Raw genomic sequence first — 19,753 nt, forward strand, 5'->3', positions numbered from 1 at the left:
TCCCCTCAGAGTCTCCACTTTGTGCATTTTTCAAATTTGCGTCGGGGGTGGAGTTATCCTTTCACAGGGGGGTAAGATACACTTTAATGCCTTGTTCACACAGCAAGACCTTTAAAATTGTTGACTAATTTTTAAAGACTGAGGGACCTCACACATGAGGATAAAAATTATGTATCTACTAGGGGTGCAATGATACAGAAAATTCACGGTTCGGTTCGATATTTTTTCGATTCAAAAAAGAGAACTTTCCATGCCCCTTTTAACTTGTAATTGAAGAAACAGCAAGTTTCTCAGTGGACCTGTGCTCAAAAATGCCCCTAGGTGGAGTAGTTGAACACAGATCCACTGATCCTTCAACACAGAGCATCTTCAGAAGACAAGTTGATAAAGTAAATTTTTTAAATCTGTATTGTTCGATACAGAACTGTTCGATACGGGTACATGTTGCACCCCTAGTATACTATATGTATGTGTGTGTGCATGTAGAAAAACTGCATTAATTGTAAAAAATTGTTTTTCCTTACTTCATGTTGAGCTTAAAAACATATAGAAAGATTGATTTTAATAACTTTATTACATTAAGGAGAGCTAATAATAGGATTCAACTGAAATATTTTCAGTATTGTTAAAGATAACAAACCCAGCAGACCAGTGAGTGTATATAATAATAACATAATAATAATAAATATATCAGCCAAAAATATTTAAAACATTATTCATAGCTCTGTGTGATTTACAAGACTTACATCTTCCCTTCTCAGCTTTACCATCTTCTAATATTAAAAATTAGACTGAGATTTCAGGATTTCAACAACTTAAATGTATTTTAGTGTGTAGTTAGTAACTCCTGCAGGTATCAGAGCAAGACTTTAAGACTGAAATCAGTATCAAGGGCAGATCAAATATTTGCTGTGTTTTTTACTTTATTGATCATTTCAGATTAACCATTTTATTACCAGGATCATGTGATAAAGTCAGAGCTCGTCTCTGGTTATTCTCTGTTTGCAGGTGAGCAAATGTTGAGAAAACAAACATGACAAACAGGTCCAGAAGGATTCAGCAGGTTAGAACCACTGTTTGAAACCAGAATAAAGCATCATATTCTGCTTGCATAGTTCTGCTTTGTAGTAACTGTTAAAAACGAGCATCTTGTGAGGGTTAAATCAGTCGTGTTTAAGTTTGTTCCTGATTGAGGCGTCATGTCTTCACTGCTTTTTCGCGACTCTTAAAAGTTCCTGTGCAGCTTAGGTCCTTTAAATATACAATGATGGGAGTAGAACATAGCATTAAATTAAAAATGCTCAACAACTTCTGAAAGTCAGTTTTGCAGCTATTACTGCATGTCGACAAGATGTTGTGGATTATTTAAAAACCTTACGGCGTGATGGTTTCTCCACTCTTCATCTTTTCTCATGCACGAGTGCTAAAACACTGTTAGGACTTTAATATAGATATAAAAAAGAAGAAAATATTTATATATCTGAGTTTATTGGGTGTTGTAAAAGCAAGAAAGGAACAAAAGGGACAGGAGAGACAAACCTACATTTAACAACCTGTCACATTAAACACAGCTCCCACTGTACACACACACACACACACACACACACACACACACACACACACACACACACACACACACACTGCAGACAAACTCTGGGCCGTGGGTTATGATCAAACTGTCATTCCTGAGCTGAATCCTTCTTGTTCCCACATTTCTGCTGCACGTGTTTTCAGCCAGCTTCACAACTGTGTGACGATTTCTGCACGAGTGTGTATTTGTGTATAGTCACTCCTACCCCCACCCCCACCCCCTTTTTTAAAGTGTTTGCTGCTGTCTTTTATGGAGCCATCTCCTGGACAGTAGTCTGCTTTTCACAGGCTTTCCTTTAAAAGGCGCTGCCAATGACAGGAAGGGCTCCTCCTCCTGCCAGGGCAGGAAGGCAGGAGAGGACAGAAACTTTTGGGGTGGTGGGGGTTAATACTGAAGGTCGAGGGCGGGGGGTGGGGTGGGGGGGCTGGTATTGAACTTAGAACAGCTGATGAAAGGGATTGTCTCTCAGATCTGCTTCATCTCCTCCCTGCTGCTGCTGCTGGGGTAATTACTTGCTCAGCACATCGGAGGTGGAAACTCCCACACTGTTTATCTGCCTCCGATTGTGCAACCCAAAACATGACACATCCATTTTAGAAATAAAAACAAAACAAGCACCCTGTGGCAGAAACAGTTTTATCATTGTTTTTTGTTTTGTTTTGTTTCTGGTTTTTTTTTTTCTGTTTTTTTGTTTTTTTTTTCATTTCTGGTAACATCAACCCAAGTTTGGCTTTCGGTGTCACATGATTGTTGGACTTGACATTTCTCCCAGTGTTTCCGCCTCATATCTCACCCCAAAGTTTGTGAATGTTGTTGCACTCTGAGTCACACGGAAAGTCATCACACACTGTCCAACTGACCCGCACACAAACACACACACACACACACACACACACACACATTTGGCATGTGCACACACATTCAACAGCAGGCTGCGGAACAGTTTGTGGGTCAAAAAAAAAAGTGAGGCGCAATTGAATTTGTCTCCCAAAATAAAATTTYGATGGCTAAATGTGACTAGAGACAATCATCTGAATTGTTTAGTGGTAGTTTAAAATCTTCACCAGGCTCACGAACAAAACAAAACAAAACTACCTAAAATAAAAAGAAAGTAAGGACCGTTTAGGAGATTTGAAAGGAAAAGTAGAAATACGCCTTTACCCTGTGCTCATGTGGCTTTCCCTGGCTGAAACTCCAAAGTGTCAGTCACTGCATATTTATTCTCACGTGTTTGTTGAAGCAGGAAGACAGATCACCTCCTGATGAAGCTTTTTCACACTGAAATATCAGCGCTGTTGCTCACGTTGACGCCAAACAGACAGCTGCATGGGAAACATGTCATAAGTGTACGTTACAGCTCACTTTGTATCCAAGAAAATTTAATCAAAGTTATTCAAATAGCTGCAAATGCTGCTTTTAGAGATGATTTAGTGAACCCAAATTACTGCAGGAAAGCAGAAAAATGACCCACTTTCTCACACAACAGCACAACTTTACAATGCATGTGTTAAATCAGCTTTTTTTTTTTTGTTTATTTCATGTTATCTTGGTGGCAGAATCAGTTTTATTATTGGCAGAGTGKTTAGGGGAGTTGTTCCTCTAATGCGAGAGTTGGTGGTTTGATTTCCCGCTATACCATCATATGTTGAAGTGTCCCTGGGCAAGACACTGAACCCCTGCTGCCCCTGATGTGTGTCYCATCAGTGTATGAATGTGATTTAAAGCACTGATTAGTCTCTATAGAATGATTTATGTAGATTAGCTTTGTGGTGAGATCTAGTATGAATGGGTAAACGAGGGCACAGATTATAGTGTGAAGAGCTTTGAATATCCTGGTTGGACAGAAAAGCACTTTACAAGTACAGTCCATGTACCATTATCTCATCATGCAAGTTCTAATTTATTCCTCCGACCCCAGGATTAAAACCAGTCAGAAAAAAAAGCAGTGTTTTGAGCTCAGATATGCTCTCAGATGTGTTTCCCCCTGCAGGCTTTGTAAAGTGCGACTAAAATCTGGACCCAGCTCTGACTCTGGGTCGGCTGCGCTGATAAGGAAGGTGTCCGCTTTCCGAGGGGCCTCTGTTGTCTAAACAGGGATGTGCTGATCCGACAACAAACACGGAGGAAACAGGAGTGCAGGGAAGCGCGTGGAAACAGGAGCAAGTGAAGGGATGATAAAGCACTTTTTCTTAGTTCGTTTTATTGGAGCAACGCTAGATAAGGTTTTTTAAAAAAGTGGACACTGAGTCATAAATCATGGTCCGACAGGTTGGATGTAGAGTTTTGATTGCGTTAAGCAGGCCGACTGATCCGATTCGCCCTCGTCGTGTTCTTTGTACTGATTGATGGAGAGACACACCAAAAGGTGAGCTGTAGGTTAGGAAGAGGGAGGTTTTTCTTTTTCTTTTCTTTTCCTTTTTTTTCCTCCCTCCAAGCTGAAGCTCTGAGGCTGAGCTCAGTTCAGGGTGATGACAGCTGCTGACAGTTTTTGGCTCCTCGCCCTCTTTCTCCACGCCAGGTAACTCCCCCCCCTCCTCTGGCTGCCTTCAGCCGAACGCCATGTTTCAGACAGCGTCACTCACTGCCTCTCCCCTGGCGCCTGATGCACCCTCTCTGTTTCAATAGCAGCTATTTTCCCACTTGCTCTTACATTGTCACTGTTACTACATAAACAGAGAGCGGCGGTCCRGTTACAGCCTGGTCCTGCTCCGCTCCCTCACCTGCTCATCCCAGATCTGATGCTCCCCAAACTCCTCACTGCTCAGTGAAGTGTGAGACATCAGAAAAGCTTGAAAATAAAACATATTTGGAGAGGTTTTTTAAAGACATTTCTTAATTACGAACTGATGTCTTTTGAAAATAAAAACTCTTGGTTTGTGTTTCATCCAAAACAGATTAAATATACCTGTCAAAATGTAACTGAAGCCTGAGGGGCTTTGCTCTAAATTGTGTCGTCTCAAATTATTACAAAGTTATTAAATTAGGATTAATATAGAGAAGAAGGCTACCAAGTAAGAAGCTGGGGCTTGTAGGTTTGTTCATTCTGCTCTAAATAAAAAGCAGAGAAGAAATATAAAAATAAATTAAGTTATTCTCACCAAAAACCAGAATTGATAGTTTGTCATTTTGTTGTCTTATTTTCTTTTCTTTGTTTAAAAATTAACTGTATGTTCTTAAATAACAAGCTAGAACTCGACACCAACCATCGCAGGTGTCCCCCGTCACGGACGGAAAGCATTTCTAAGGCCCCCACCTGGACGCCGGGGGACAAAAATTACATTAATTAAAAGCTAAAACAGAGGAAGGCTTTAAAATTATATTTAAAAAAGTAAAAATCCTAAAATGCAGTGTCACTGTTGTTGCTGATAAATGAAAAATTCCCTCAAAACTTGATTTACGGTACCTCACATTTATTCTGACATGTTCTATTTTAACTTTTAAATGATTTGCATTAAAACACTTCCAGTTATTTTATTTTTTTTACAGTTTTTCATTGAACGCTGTAAATTTGATAGCGTTCTTTTAGTAAATGCAGATTGTCCGTGGGCGTTAATGCCACAGTTGTAAACAAAAATGACGTTGTGACTATTTTTGGCCAAATCTTGGTTAAATTCAATCTCACATATTTGAATAATGTCATCTGATCCGTTCCAGTCTGAGCCACATAAAATTTTACCTCCGTTTCTGTAACGCTGACAGTTATTTTGTTCTCATTTTGGTTAGCAGTGGCGGCCATCTTAAATTGATTAATTCAGAAGATACTTTGCTAACTAAACAATCCGACTGCACGATTACAACAATTAAAACAAAGATGACTAAAAACCTTTTGACACCAGTTTGATGTTTGAAAAACAAAACCTCACCACAGATCTAGTGGTTGTTCCAGATTTTCTTGAAGACTTGAAAATCTCTTTTTAACTTGGAAAATTCAAACAGACAGTAATGTTTTTAAAGTTCACTTCAAATCAGCATCATTAGCCCAGATCCCAGCTGGTGGGTTGTGTCTTTCCATTTCAGGATAACACTCATTATTACAAGTCATTATTTTAAATCACAATATTATACAGGAACTAAACAGTCGAAGTTTAAGTTTTGTTTTTTTCCAGCTGTAGTCTCACAGTTTAGATATTTTAATGTTGAAACTAATGAGTTTTATGAAAGCTGGTGTTAATTTGGACTTGACTCCCTGTCTTGGTCACGTTTGCAGACATTCTGAAGTTTACAGCAGGCTGCTGATCATTAGCAATGGCCTTCTTTAGTCAAGGTCAAAGTTAAATCGTCAGGGTTTTATTTAACCTCTCGGCCACTGAGAAGTCTCTGTCCTCGGGCTCACCTCCTTCTTTCCTTTTCTTTGCCTTTTTTTTTTTTTTTTGCCCCCTCTCTGTTTTTATTAGATAATTCCTTTGTGCCTCTCTGGTTTTGAAACGTTACCACTCTTGTTAAGGACACGCTGTGGGTTCAGGGTGGGGTTGCTGCGGTGGGCTGGAGGTCACGTTTGCTTCAGGCCTGCGCTGTCCATTGAAGGCGACAGGAGCGGCTGTGACTTTGGGGGTTTTGACCCTCAGATTCTTTATTTTTTACTGGGAAGGGATCCAAGGATTGAGCCGTTGATGTGAATAGCGGCCCAAGGTGACTGGATCCCAATAAAAGAGGCCGTCACCCTGGCCGGGGCCCCCCTTCCCATCTGAGACACAACCTTTATTGGGCCGGTTATGAGCCTGGGCAACTATTAAACCCCATCCAGCCCACACTGAGGAATTTAGGGCCAGGAAACAAGGGGAGTGGGGGGTGGGAACGGGCTCGGAGAGGTGAAGTTGGGGTGACTGAAGGTGAAAGTTAAAAAGACACGTTTGATGCAACCTGGTTGGTCTTTAGTCATCACCTCTAAATGTGCACCAGRCATGTTGGGTGAACTTTCCTGCAACTTTTTTTTTTCTTTTTCTTTTTGCTGTTTTCACTAGAACCAGTCAAGAGGCCTTTTGCTAAGAAACATGTCATGAAACTTTCTTTTTCGCGAGGCGGTGAGAGGGAGCAGAGGGAGACGGCGGAGTCTCGTAAACACGACACCTCTGTTTGTTCACATGGAGCTGGAGGGACGCGGTTTGGACGGCCTTTCTAATAAAAAAAACGAACAAAAGCACAGACGAAAAAATAAATAAGAGGGAGTCAAAAAGTCAGTAGAGGTATCGCCATCGCACCCCACCCCACAACACTCTCCAATAAACGGTGAAGCCAATCAAATCTCAGCTGCCAATCAGCATTTTATCTGCACCGCCATCTGGCCATCACCTAATTGTGTCCTTTTAAGTCCTTGTCAATCAGCAGTGACCCCCCCACCCCATGAACCCCCCCTCCTTTTTCTCTTAAAAATGCCTGCTTTGGAGCCGGTTGCCTCCTGGCTCCATGGGGTGGCCTTGGAGGTGGGGTGGGGTGGGGGTGGGGTTTGTTGACCACTCTCTCCTAATCAGCTGCTGCATTAGCTTTCATCATCGTTTCAAAGGCTTGGAGAATTAACGCAAACAAGATGCTTTCAATATAACAGGAGACCCTTTATTTCTCTGTCCCYCCTGCAGCGGTGGAGACCCAGAGCACCAGTTCAGAGGAGATGGTGCCCAGCTCCCCCTCCCCTCCTCCTCCTCCTCGTGTCTACAAGCCCTGCTTCGTGTGCCAGGACAAGTCGTCTGGTTATCACTACGGCGTGAGCTCCTGCGAGGGCTGCAAGGTAAAAGGAAGCCAGTTTACAGGAACATAGGTGTCCTCAGAGCTGAGAAAGCCCTCGTTTGGCCTGGTAGACGTGTTGAAGAGTGCAGCTGTGATGTTTCTGCCCTCTAGTGTGTGTCTATGAGTACTGCACGTTTCCTACTCTAACTTTGACCACCTGTGTTCGTATAAAATCAGGCTTAAGGTTTCAGAATCATAGTACGTTCAGTCAGAACCCAGTAAATCAGCGTCAGTGTGCATTTTAATAACGATGCTGCTTTAAATCTCTGCTCAAAAGGTTTTAAAGAGGTAGTTCACATCTTTAGGAGTGGGGTTTAGTGGAACCGTTATGAACAAATATTATCTTACCTGTTGTAGAGAACTCTTTGAATGACCTCAGTTTATTCTGACAGAACTGATAAGTAGTCTGAACAGGACCAGAACCAAAGTGGTCGGTGCCATCATAAAAGATCTGCCGTGAATCCTTTTCCCCACCCATTATCAGTTTTGCACAGTTTTGTATAAAGTACCTCAAAGTCATTCTTGAGTGAAAGTACTTTGGTATCAAAAGTAAATTTTGGCTTCTAATGTCTGATATGTCCTGCTGCAGTGATGTGATGTGTGTCATGTGATGGTTGATGACGGGAATGTTTTATATTTATACTTTTCTTCCAACCATAATTAAACTCTATCCATGAGGAGCCATATAAGATAGGGTTTTCTCTGTTTTAGGTTGTTTTTGAACAATGACGAGCCAGAATGAAATGGAAATGAAATAAGTACTGTAGAAAGTACAGAGAATTGTGTGTAAATTTGTGTGGTAAAAATTAAAATGATTACTCCAGTAATGTATTTTTACTTTGTTACTTTAGACCTCTGACTTTGCGACACAGTTTTTTTTAAAACATAATTCTGTACTTACTTACAAGCCCAAATAGCAGCAGTAGCAGCTAGCTGTAGCACTTACTTCCCAGGGCACATTCTGCAGGAACATCATGTTTCTACTGGAATAATCACACAATTCCAATTGACAGCAATCTAAATAAAAGCTTTGAAAGACAAGCCATTAGCTCATCAAAGCTTTCAGAATTAAAGTCTGTTTCAGTCAAGAGCTATCCACAGCAGGTAAGATAATGAATTGTTGTCTTAAAAACAACACAGCTGTTTACACACCATTAAAGTGATGAACCAGCTGACCTAATTAAGCCACACTTTATTCAGACTACCTGTTGACGTAAAATAAATGGTAGTTGGAGGTAGCTTAACTCATAACTTGTTTTACATGACAAGTTTAGGGAAGCTGTCTTGCTTCTGTTATTTAGCTTAGCACAAAGACAGAAAACAGAACCGTCAGACTGTCTCTGTGTCCGAAGGTGATAAAATCCAGCAGCTTTAAAGTCAGACTGAGAGTCAGCTGTTGCTCTGTTTCCACTCATAGATCCACAATGAAAACAGGAAAAGTTTTCCCAGATTATTTACAATTATTTCTCCTGGTCTAACACAGTTTTGTTTTGTTTTTTTGTTGTTTTTTTGTCACAGGGTTTTTTCCGTCGCAGTATTCAAAAGAACATGGTGTACACCTGTCATAGAGACAAGAACTGTCAGATTAACAAAGTGACTCGGAACCGCTGCCAGTACTGCCGGCTGCAGAAGTGCTTTGAGGTCGGCATGTCCAAAGAAGGTCAGTTGGCACAATAAGAAAAATAAATAAATAAAAGAGGTCTCTAGCATGAGTTAGTGAAACCACAGTCAGATGTCTCATGCCGTCTCCATTTTTATCCTCAGCGGTGCGTAACGACAGGAACAAGAAGAAGAAGGACGTGAAGGAGGAGGTGGTGCTGCCGGAAAACTACGAGCTCAGCGGAGAACTGGAGGAGCTGGTCAACAAAGTCAGCAAAGCTCACAAAGAGACCTTCCCGTCTCTGTGCCAACTAGGAAAGTACACCACAGTGAGTGTTGTTTTTAAACCACTTTATGAACACTCACTCTCCAGTGAGCTGCTGCACAGGAAATACAAACAGCACAGATTCTGCACGGTCACACGGAACAACAGTGTTTCTGCTTGTCTCCTGCAGAATTCGAGTGCCGACCACAGAGTACAGCTGGACTTGGGCCTGTGGGACAAATTCAGTGAGCTTTCCACTAAGTGCATTATAAAGATTGTGGAGTTTGCCAAGCGGCTACCGGGCTTCACCACACTCACCATCGCTGACCAGATCACCCTCCTCAAATCTGCATGTCTGGACATCCTGGTATTAGCCGCCACGCTCCCAGCTCTCCTCCTCCTTCACCTCCCTCAGGCCTCCTCGTCTCACGCTGCCTCAAGTGTTGTTAAACGTCTTTTACTCAGAATATATATTTGTTTTACAGCGGGTTGCTTTTTGTCTCCTTAGATGCTGAGGATATGCACCCGTTACACTCCGGAACAGGACACCATGACGTTCTCAGACGGGCTGACTCTCAACAGAACCCAGATGCACAACGCCGGCTTCGGCCCGCTCACAGATCTGGTGTTTGCCTTCGCCGGTCAGCTCCTGCCTTTGGAGATGGACGACACAGAGACGGGGCTCCTCAGCGCCATCTGTCTCATTTGTGGAGGTAGTCCATGTGTCATCGTGTCCTCCTGCAGACGAGGGATTGGTGGATGGGAGCAGCTAGTTGTGTCTCATGACGCCGTGCTGTTTGTCAGCGCGTTCATGCTTCTTTTCTTCTCGTGCTCAGACCGAATGGACTTGGAGGAGCCAAAGAAGGTAGACAAGCTTCAGGAGCCGCTCCTGGAGGCTCTGAAGATCTACACCCGCCGCCGACGCCCCGACAAGCCTCACATGTTTCCCCGCATGCTGATGAAAGTCACTGACCTCAGAGGAATCAGCACCAAAGGTCAGCTTGTTTTTTTCTCTTTTAACAAAGTGTAAACAAGATTTCAATGAGAATATAAAAACAAACTGATTTCTGCCAAAGGTTCACCTGGATTAATAATTTTTTTCAGTATTTATAGCGAACTATAGCAAAGGGATTGTGGTTAAATAATAAGAAGCATTGCTTTTGTGAGCATTTAAGATTTCTGCCATTGAACATTTAGTCATCGGCATAACAAAAAAAGTCATAAAGACCAAAGTTCTGTGGAATAAAAYGTGTTTTTATGCCTGCAGGTGCAGAGCGAGCCATCACCCTGAAGATGGAGATCCCTGGCCCCATGCCCCCCCTGATCCGGGAGATGCTGGAGAATCCGGACGTGTTCGAGGACAGCAGCGACTCCAGCGACAGCGCCACCACCACCACCACCGCCGCCACCGCCGCTCCCCCCGCCAGCCAGGCCATCAAGCAGGAGGACAAGTCCACGTACGAGTCGGCATTCGAGGAAGAGGAGGAGGAAGAGGAGGACGACTACTGGGACGAGGAGAAAGAGTGGGGGGCAGACAGTGACGGAGAGCAGGGCGGGGAGGCGGCGGGGAGCGCACAAAAGAAAGCCGGGAAAACGCCGTGAAAGAGACAGGAAGTGGAACACCTCCCAATTTCAGGCTCCTGAGGGTTTTTTTTCATACAAACTGTACATATTGACTGGAAGAGACTGAATTCAGAATAAAAAGCAAAGAAATGAAGAAGAAGCATAATGTTTCAGTGGATTCATGAGGGCGCATAAGAAAAGATATTACAAAGTGGTCACCACAAAGAGAAGCGAGGATTTGGACGAAGAAAATGCACTCCTGCCGTGTGTGTTAAGGGCTACGCTTTGTATAAAATTAATGATAAAAAAGAAATTATTTGCAACTGAATTCTGTGTGGGCCACCACACATTATCTGTGTTACTTTTCAGAGATATGCAACTTATTTTTTTCATTGTACGTGTTTTTTATTATTATTATTATTATTATTTCTAAGCATGTACACACTATTATCTGTATGCCTCCTTGTGGGACCTTTTGTGTATTTTCCACTCGACCTTGCTCATGTTTGACTTGATAACTTTGACACGTTGAGAGACAAAGAGTCATGAGCAGGACTCAAACTCACAAAATGGAAATGACATATGCAAAAACTTTTACTTTGTGAAATTATCTGATGGGTGTTGCAACTCTGGTCTGCAAGAACCAAATTAGAAAAAAAAAACAGGAACGTGTCTCCACCTATCGACCAAAATAGCCATGTTTGGTGACACCTACAGAATCTGCCCAGAAATAATCCCCTGGGTGATTCTGTCAGGTCCATGAATCACATTTCTATATATTTTCTACCAAAATAAAAGTCTCCCAACAGAACTTTCTCTCACAGCAAAGAGAAGCAACGAAGAACTGAAGCTCCAAACTCTTTTTACAATGCAAAAAAAAAAACATCCAAAATACTGCTTAAATTCATTTTATAAGCAGTTTACTGAACAAAACCTCAAACATTTGTGTTAGCGAGCCAGTAGCATCTATAAAACTTTTATAAAGCAGAAGTGAAAACATTCAGCGGTTCTTTATGAGCACATTTATAACACATTATAATGAGCTTAATGAATATTATAAAGCTATTTCATTTTAAAGCTTTGACATTTAAAATAAAAGTAGCAGTGCCAAAATCTGAAACAAAGATACGACGCGTTCTGTTAGCTCTCAGAGTGTACGTTGGGGATGACTCTCAGCTACAACCTGTCCCGTTGGCTGGGTTAGAGCTGTTCTTTTTGGCCATCCTGACTCAGGTCGACTCTAAAAGTTACTCAGGTGTATGTCTTATACTGACTTTTTGAGTTTCATCAAGATCTGCCAGGTGGTTGATAAGATATTTAACACAGGCAACTACTACAGTATTGCCCAGGTCTGTGAAAGGTGGGTGATAATGTGTTTGTGCCTTTTTTTTAACCCTGTTATTAGTCGCCATGATGGATTTCTGCCTCTAAAACCATTAAAATGTCTTATGAATGTGCTCCTAACATTTTGTAGCTACGTTAGATATAAAACAAGATTTATTAATGGGTCTGTAATCTGTTTAGAACAACAGAAGAACCAGCAGCCAAAAAGCCACAGCTATTTAAAACTTATTCAGATGTTGAAATATTCCAAAACAATAATGAGCAACTGAACAACAGTGTTGCATTTAGTAAGTAGGAGTCTGAATTACAGTGTGTGTGTGTGTGTGTGTGTGTGTGTGTGTGTGTTAATGAATGGGAGTTATTGATCATTTCATAACATTTTGAAAGGAACAAAGTATTGTAAATGTAACGGACGCCTGACACGTTAAGGGCCATTGTGGCAACAATAAGAGAAGTTAAGGTGATCAGGAAAATGTGTCTCCAAGCTTGATAAAGGGATACTAAAGCTCTGTTGAAGGTAAAAGGTTATGAACAATAAATATCTTACCTGCTGTAGACGGCTCATTCCCAGTTTAGAGTAATTCAGACAGCACAGATCAGCTGATGGTCTGAGCGGAACCAAGACCAAAGTGGATCCAGCTCCAATCTTAAGAATTTATTGGTCATAACTCTTGGACTATTGTCAGTAAAATTCAATGGGTATTTTCAACTGTAAACAGCAGCAGCAGCTAGCTGCGACACTTCCTGCAGGACTATTCTGTAATAATATCGTTAGCATAAACTGCTATGTAACATTTGAGCTGAATGTTTAAGACGACAGCAGCCCACTCTGGTCTTGACTTCACTCTGACTAGCCAGTTGCTAGTCAGTTCAGTCAGAATTAAACTACTCCAAACCTATAACAGGTAAAATATTAACTGTTCATAATGTTTCTATGGAACCCTGCTTTAATTTAAAAGAGCTGAACTATTCCTTTAAGTTGTGTYTTCGCTTTTTATTGGATAAAATGCAGAACTTCCGTCTTCCCGGGTCACACTCAGTATTTACAGCGAATTCTACACAACATATCAAGTATTTAACAATGTTTCTACATCACACGAGCAGGAGTTTAAGTTTTTTGTTGTTTTGTTTCTTGAATCTGTTTCTTTTCCAGAATTTGAGCTGGTGCAATAAATTAGCCCTGGAAGATTTCACCAAGGTCTCAAATTTATATTCATACACACATAAACGTGTAATATTAACTTAAAAACAAAAAGACCAAAGACGGGTTTGATGTTAGGAGTGTGTGTGTGTGTGTGTGTGTGTGTAGGGGGGCTCTGTAAAGGGCTCTTCATTTATAATCGTGCTTTGTATTCTGTGACAGCAGGTTTTTTAAAAATACTGAAGCTGAACACGTCTCTTACTTTTTATTGTTGCTGAGTTTTGACTGCAAACATCTTGTCTACATGTTCAGGGATTTATACTCTTCATTTGAGCTTTAAGAAAAAAGCTTTGATGACTCCCAGCTGCACAAAAAAAGAAAGAAAGAAAGAAACATAAAAAACCGTGTTCACATGTTCTGGTTACATTTTTATGAAAATCAAATACAATGGTTGTTATTTTTTGTTATGGTTACTATATGTTTTTGCATTTCTTGTATTTTGATAAAAACACTTTTTGTTCCCAGACTTTTCTGTGTCCATTTGTCATCTTTTTTTAGCAAACATTTTGTAAAAAAAACATTCCATTTAAACACCACCTCATCTGTATAAAAGAAAGAAAAACAGATATTCTCCAAAATATTTTATTATCAATGACTAATTTATTATTTTTTCCAACAAAGATGTTTCATGTTGTTATAATCCGATGTTGGAGTTCCAAAAGTTGAAACGGACTATTTCACACTTGACCGTGAACGCACACCCACACATCTGACACGGTTACAAAAGTCACGCTCTCATGCAAGAAAAAAAAAACTAAACGACCTGGATTCAAGTGAAGCCAAGTTCATATTTCTCACTACAGTTACAACATGACAGCACAGCTCAAAGGCCTGAAATCAAGCAGTTAGATGTCAAGTGCTGAAATGGAAAAAAGCTAAATACTGTATTCTCAGACATGAAATCTGCACTTAACAGAGCTTTTAGAAAGTGGTTTGACTCTAAGTGCTAAAACTACAAAGAGAGGTCTTACAAATCCCACAACAAAAACGTCTCATTTGTCCAAACGAAAATGAATCAACAAACAACAGAATTCTCACTAAATGATCAACAATCTAAATAAAAGGATTATTTTCTTGGTTCTGTTCTTCGTCGTGTCACCACATTGGGGATTCGGCCAGCTCACTGCACACAGAAAMCACAAGGTTTTACCAAAATAAAATAATTAGTGAACTTATAGTAAAGTTATTGTATCAAATGTTTGAATTATGGCAGAGTTTAAACCATCTCTCTTTAATGGTTTGCATTGACACACAGCTACAGCTCCATTTATTTTTGACCACGGCTTTTTTATTTATTTGAATTTTCTACCAGTTATCGAAACATGTGCTTTAAGCAAACTTTCTTAAAGCTTTAATTGATTTCTTTGAGTCATCTCAAGACCATGTTGGTGTTTCACTCAGAGTCCCAACCCCAGCTTTGGGAACCACTACTTCAGTCGATCATTGACTCTGTTAAGTTTGCAGCTGATACTGTTTTATCTTTGATTTAATTTAAAGATTTGACTAAAGATCTGTGTATTTGTCACAGTTAATGGTAAAGTACACAGGTCTAGTTTTAAATAGGATCCTTTTTTAAGTTAACTGTTACTGTAAATTATGACACAACACTGATTCATGGCTTTAAGTTTGGAGCCTTTTTCTGCCTAAATGTCTTATAGATCAGAGTTTAATGCCTTTAAAAATGGTTTCTTTGCTCAGGACAATTAACAAAAACAAAGCAACCAAAGTCCAAAATAACTGGCTGTGCAGAAGCTAAGAAAGATGTGTGTCAGTTTAAAACTTTTGCACAATCGTGTACTTTGTGCTCTTTTTTAAGTCAATGCCTTCTAGAAAATAAACAACACAGGGTCTGTCAGAGCCGACAGTGTTTCTGTGTGTGAGTTGTGACTTGTTAAAAGGGATAGTCTGGTCATTTTCTGAAGCGATGCTCTGTCAAATAGTTATCAGTTGTATCTTATCAGCCATGACATCATTCACTGAGCATCCAGCCTAGGCTGATGGCTAACCAAACGAGGGCCAGTTCATTGGTTTTCAGGCCTATAAAACAATTCTTTGTTTAAATGACATACTGCTGTGAAAGAACGCTATTAACTTCACTTTTTCCATTTAATTTTATGCTTTTTTTGTAAATATGCAACAGAAAAAACTGAAATCATCATATATTAAAACATTAAAATATAAATACATAAAGCCGCGTTCAAAAGCCTGAAACCATAAAAGAACAAATATTTAATGTTATTAAAAGGGCTACTTAATGATGAGCTACAGACTGTGATAATTGCTTGATAAATCATCACTTCAAAAATGACCAGAATATACCTTTAAAGTCCAGGTTTGTCACCTCAGGACTGGACCGATGAGTTCAGGTAGGACCAGTTGGTTTCCTTCAGCAGCCAGACTTTTACTGCTCTGCTTGTCCTCGTCCAACTCCGGCTCGTCCCCCTCGCTCAGGCTCGGAGTCTCGGCTCCGTCCTCCAGGTGAGACGTCAGGAAAAGAGGTGAAGAAACAGACCTGGAAGAGGCTGATGAGGCGTCTTCGTCTGGCTCAGAGGACGAGTCTGGATCTGTTCAAGCAGACCCGTTTCATGGCAGCTCGTAAAAATCAGCGAATCGATAAAACGTTTCATTACTCACAGCCATGTGAAGACGCTGAGCTGTTTAATTTAGTTTCAGGCACAATCCCCAACTTCTGCTCCAGCTGCTGAACGTAGTTCATCACCTCCTGCATTTGCATTTGAAGAGGAAAAGAAAATTTAAAAAATGTGCCTCACCAAAAAAGAAAAAAAAAGTTGAGGATTGTAAGAAAATTCTGAGAAAATACAAGACTGWTTTTTTTTGTTTGTTTCACCTCGATATTGAAAGCGTTGAAGCAACAGTTTCACCACTGCAGGGAATAAAAATGAAATAAACTATTAAAGACCTAAAAGGTTTTACCAGTGGTGGGCAGCACTAATCTAAATGTTAGCTGCACTAACCCTAAAGCACTAACTCAAATATTTAGGTCTCCTAATTCTAAAGCACTAATTTAATCCAGTTGATACATGAAACATTCTTGAGTCARCATGAGACMATATTTACTGTGTGCAGAATGTGGGTGGGCCAAATGGGAGTCACTTGCAGGCCAAATGTGGCCCGCGAGCCTTGAGTTTGACACGTGACCTTGAGTTTGACACGTGACCTTGTAGATAAGCAACACACATATGAACAAAATGTATGACAGCTTTCACCCTCAGCTGAGAGCAATAATGTTGAATAATAACATTTAAAGACATCAGTTAGTGCTTCTAAATTTAGCTCATAAATTTTGCAAGTGCTAATCCACTAATGAATTTTTAAAAAWAGCAAAAGCCCTAAAGCACTAATCAAGAAATTAGTCATCCTATTAGTGCTTTAGTGCTTTAGGGGAACTGTGCCCACCACTGGGTTTTACTTAAGGAAATATATAAATATACATGCCCTCTGACTTTAGTGCCAGAGATTTAGATTGAACTCATCTTGGTTGAATCTTGAATAACGTTACGAGCAGTTTGCACGTAGCACAGAGAGACCTCACGACATGTTTGAGGTACGGCGTTGGGGATGACTCTCAGCTACCTCCACAACTAATTTAAATAGAGCTTTAGATATAGATGTTTTTGTGTTGGCTAAAACTGATCAGCAGTAGCGTCCAAACTGAGTGGAGTTTAATTAAAATGTGCCCACTCTTCATGAGATATTTTGCTAACAGACAAACAAACACGTGCACACACACACACACAACACACAGGACACAGGTATTACGCTTGAGTAATGGCAGTGGGTGAAAAACATGAAGTGTTGAAGTAAATATTCAGAGGGTCTGACTCTGCTGTGGAAACCTTGCCTGTTTGTGAAGCTGTTCCTCCTCTCGCTCCTTCTGGACTTTTCTCACATCGGCCCTGAGCTCCTGCAGCTCTCGCCTGGCGGTACTCAGCAGCACCTAGGGGTAGGGGGGCGACAGTAACTTTACTCTGTCCCACATCCTGACACAGCCCACCCACTCCCCCTCCTGCTGCTGATCATATGTTGATGTGAGGAAATGTTTACTCACTGTTCATGGAAGCTTTTCTATTTGTGCCAGCRTGTGAGCTCTGACAGAACCTGTGCTGAACTCTTGACATGCTTCTCCAGTTTCCAAAAACACACCCTGAGCTACTGACGCTGTGGAAACCCTGCACCCAAGTTATGTTTAGCCGCGATGCTGTTTGTGTGTTAGATGTTAAAAATACCTGATCTGGTTTTTTTTTTTGTTTGTTTGTTTTTTTATTTACTTACCTTCTCCTTCCCAATTTCTGACTCCAGGTTGTCTCGTTCCATCCTCTCCTCCTGGAGCCAGTCCTCCTTCTTCATGAGCTCACAGCTCAGATCGTGTAACTTCTTTTTATCAATCTGAACAAATTCAAGAGAAAGTTGGAGAAAAATTAATTAGTGAGTGCTGAATGACACAACTTAGTTCAAGCTGTTGGATAAAATCAACAGAAGATAAGCTAAAATGAGCAAAACACAAGTTAAACAAGCAGAACACAAGCTAAAATGAGCAGAACACAAGCTAAAATTAGCAGAAAACAAGCTAAAATGAGCTATACACAAGTTAAATTGAGCTAAACAAGAGTCAGAATGAGCAAACTACAAGATAAAATGAGCAAACTACAAGATAAAATGAGCAAACCACAAGCTAAACTAAGCAAAACACAAGCTAAAATGAGCAAACCACTAGCTAAAACGAGCAGAACACAAGCTAAAATGAGCACACAAGCTAAAATGCGCAGAGCACAAGCTAAAATGAGCTATGCACAAGCTAAAATGAGCTAAACACAAGCTAAAATGAGCTAAACACAAGCTAAAATGAGCAAAACACAAGCTAAAATGAGCAAAACACAAGCTAAAATGAGCAAAACACAAGCTAAAATGAGCAGATCGCAAGTTAAAATGAGCAAAAAAAGCTAAAATGAATACAGAGCTAAACTGAGCAGAACGCAAGCTAAAATAAGATTTATAACACAAGCTAAACTGAGCAAACCACATGCTAAAATGAGCAAAACACAAGTTAAAATGAGCAGAACACAAGCTAAAACAAGCAGAACACAAGCTAAAATGAGAACACAAGCTGAAATGAGCTATGCACAAGTTAAAATGAGCAAAAAAAGCTAAAATGAATACAGAGCTAAACTGAGCAGAACGCAAGCTAAAATAAGATTTATAACACAAGCTAAAATGAGCAGAACAAATAAAACAAATAAAAGCTAAAAGCAGCAGAACACATCATAAGATTATTAAAACAGATCATTAAATCAACTAAACCGATGTTATAATTAACAAACCAATGACTAAAATTATGCATTGAAAACAAGCAGTAGCTTGAAATTAGCAGAACACAAGCTAAATTAAAACACAAGCTAAACTGTAGCTGAATGCTGAATGAACACGACATCAGATAAACGTTAAAAGGAGCATAAAAAGACAAAACCAAAGCGAGAATTTAAGATTTTTTTTGTCTTGTAAGTAAAGTTAATTTTGTTTTTTATTTAGTTTTACTGAAAAGGATAAAAGTAAAAAAGTAATTGAACTCATCTGAAATGTTCTGATAACTGAATAATTAAAATAGCTAAAACTATGCTGAAGTCATTAGAAAAAAAACTTTCAGAAGAAATTTGAAAGTGTAAATGACTGACTGACAAGGAGTTCTAGGATTTTAATCATTAAAATCCTAGAACTCCTTGAAGGAATGCCTTTGTCCCTCTGCTCTTTAGGTCAGACTTCAGACCAGGATCGTTTTGTGCTCAGAGGGCAAATCATGAAAATGATGTTACACAAGAGTTCACGTGACCTGCGTGTGCAGGACTCTGTGCCGTCAGGGCCAGCAAAGTCTTCTCTGCTGGGCTAAATACAATCAGAATCACTAGTTTACATTATAGAATATTTTATATTTATTATAAAAGTTATTAATATTATTATTAGGATATTATTATTTTTGAATCATCTATTCTATTTGTTTCATAGTTTTTCTCCTGGCTGCACAGCTTCTAGTAGCTTGTATTTATTTAGAGCTTTTATCCAATCATATTTCGATCATCATCTGTTGCTAGGGTCCACAAATCTGCCCCAGGCCTTCAGACCGAGCAGTCAAGGCACCTGGAGGGTGAAACAAACGGCAGTGAGACTGTTGCTTTGACCAATCAGGTGCTGAGTTGAAGACACCAGAGCCTGCTGGCTGGCCTCGGACAGCGTCAACATTTTCTCTTCGTTTGATTGGACCCAGATCTGGCTGGTCCATTCTCTCTCAGTTGAAGGCCTAGGTGTAAAACGCACGGCCCGCCTACTTTCACACCAAACCTAGCACCTGTAAACTGACTGACAGGTAGCTGTTTGTGTGTTAGTTAAGGTCAACTAGTCATCACACACACACACACACACACACACACACACACACACACACACACACACACACACA

The 19,753-nt window shown here is 40.3% G+C and overlaps 2 protein-coding genes across 2 annotated transcripts in view; one reads left to right on the forward strand and one right to left on the reverse strand.

Annotated features, from left to right (window-relative positions):
• LOC106518070 (retinoic acid receptor gamma) overlaps positions 1 to 11,067 on the forward strand; it is a 35,645-nt gene extending 24,578 nt beyond the window's left edge. The window contains exons 3-9 of the mRNA XM_014009168.1: positions 7,165 to 7,313; positions 8,831 to 8,972; positions 9,077 to 9,240; positions 9,367 to 9,543; positions 9,685 to 9,889; positions 10,013 to 10,171; positions 10,444 to 11,067. Of these exons, the coding sequence (XP_013864622.1) occupies positions 7,165 to 7,313; positions 8,831 to 8,972; positions 9,077 to 9,240; positions 9,367 to 9,543; positions 9,685 to 9,889; positions 10,013 to 10,171; positions 10,444 to 10,778 (1,331 nt within the window). The 3' untranslated portion in view covers positions 10,779 to 11,067. The remainder of the gene's footprint in view (positions 1 to 7,164; positions 7,314 to 8,830; positions 8,973 to 9,076; positions 9,241 to 9,366; positions 9,544 to 9,684; positions 9,890 to 10,012; positions 10,172 to 10,443) is intronic.
• A 2,785-nt stretch (positions 11,068 to 13,852) lies between these two features.
• Positions 13,853 to 19,753, reverse strand: part of calcoco1b (calcium binding and coiled-coil domain 1b) — a gene marked incomplete at its 5' end in the record, with an annotated part of 12,549 nt that continues 6,648 nt past the window's right edge. Inside the window, 5 exon segments of the mRNA XM_014009166.1 lie at positions 13,853 to 14,407; positions 15,626 to 15,848; positions 15,919 to 16,006; positions 17,147 to 17,242; positions 17,578 to 17,691. Of these exon segments, the coding sequence (XP_013864620.1) occupies positions 14,380 to 14,407; positions 15,626 to 15,848; positions 15,919 to 16,006; positions 17,147 to 17,242; positions 17,578 to 17,691 (549 nt within the window). The 3' untranslated portion in view covers positions 13,853 to 14,379.

The sequence above is a fragment of the Austrofundulus limnaeus genome, unplaced genomic scaffold (genome assembly GCF_001266775.1).
Source record: "Austrofundulus limnaeus strain Quisiro unplaced genomic scaffold, Austrofundulus_limnaeus-1.0 Scaffold55, whole genome shotgun sequence".
Classification (NCBI taxonomy): Eukaryota; Metazoa; Chordata; class Actinopteri; order Cyprinodontiformes; family Rivulidae; genus Austrofundulus; species Austrofundulus limnaeus.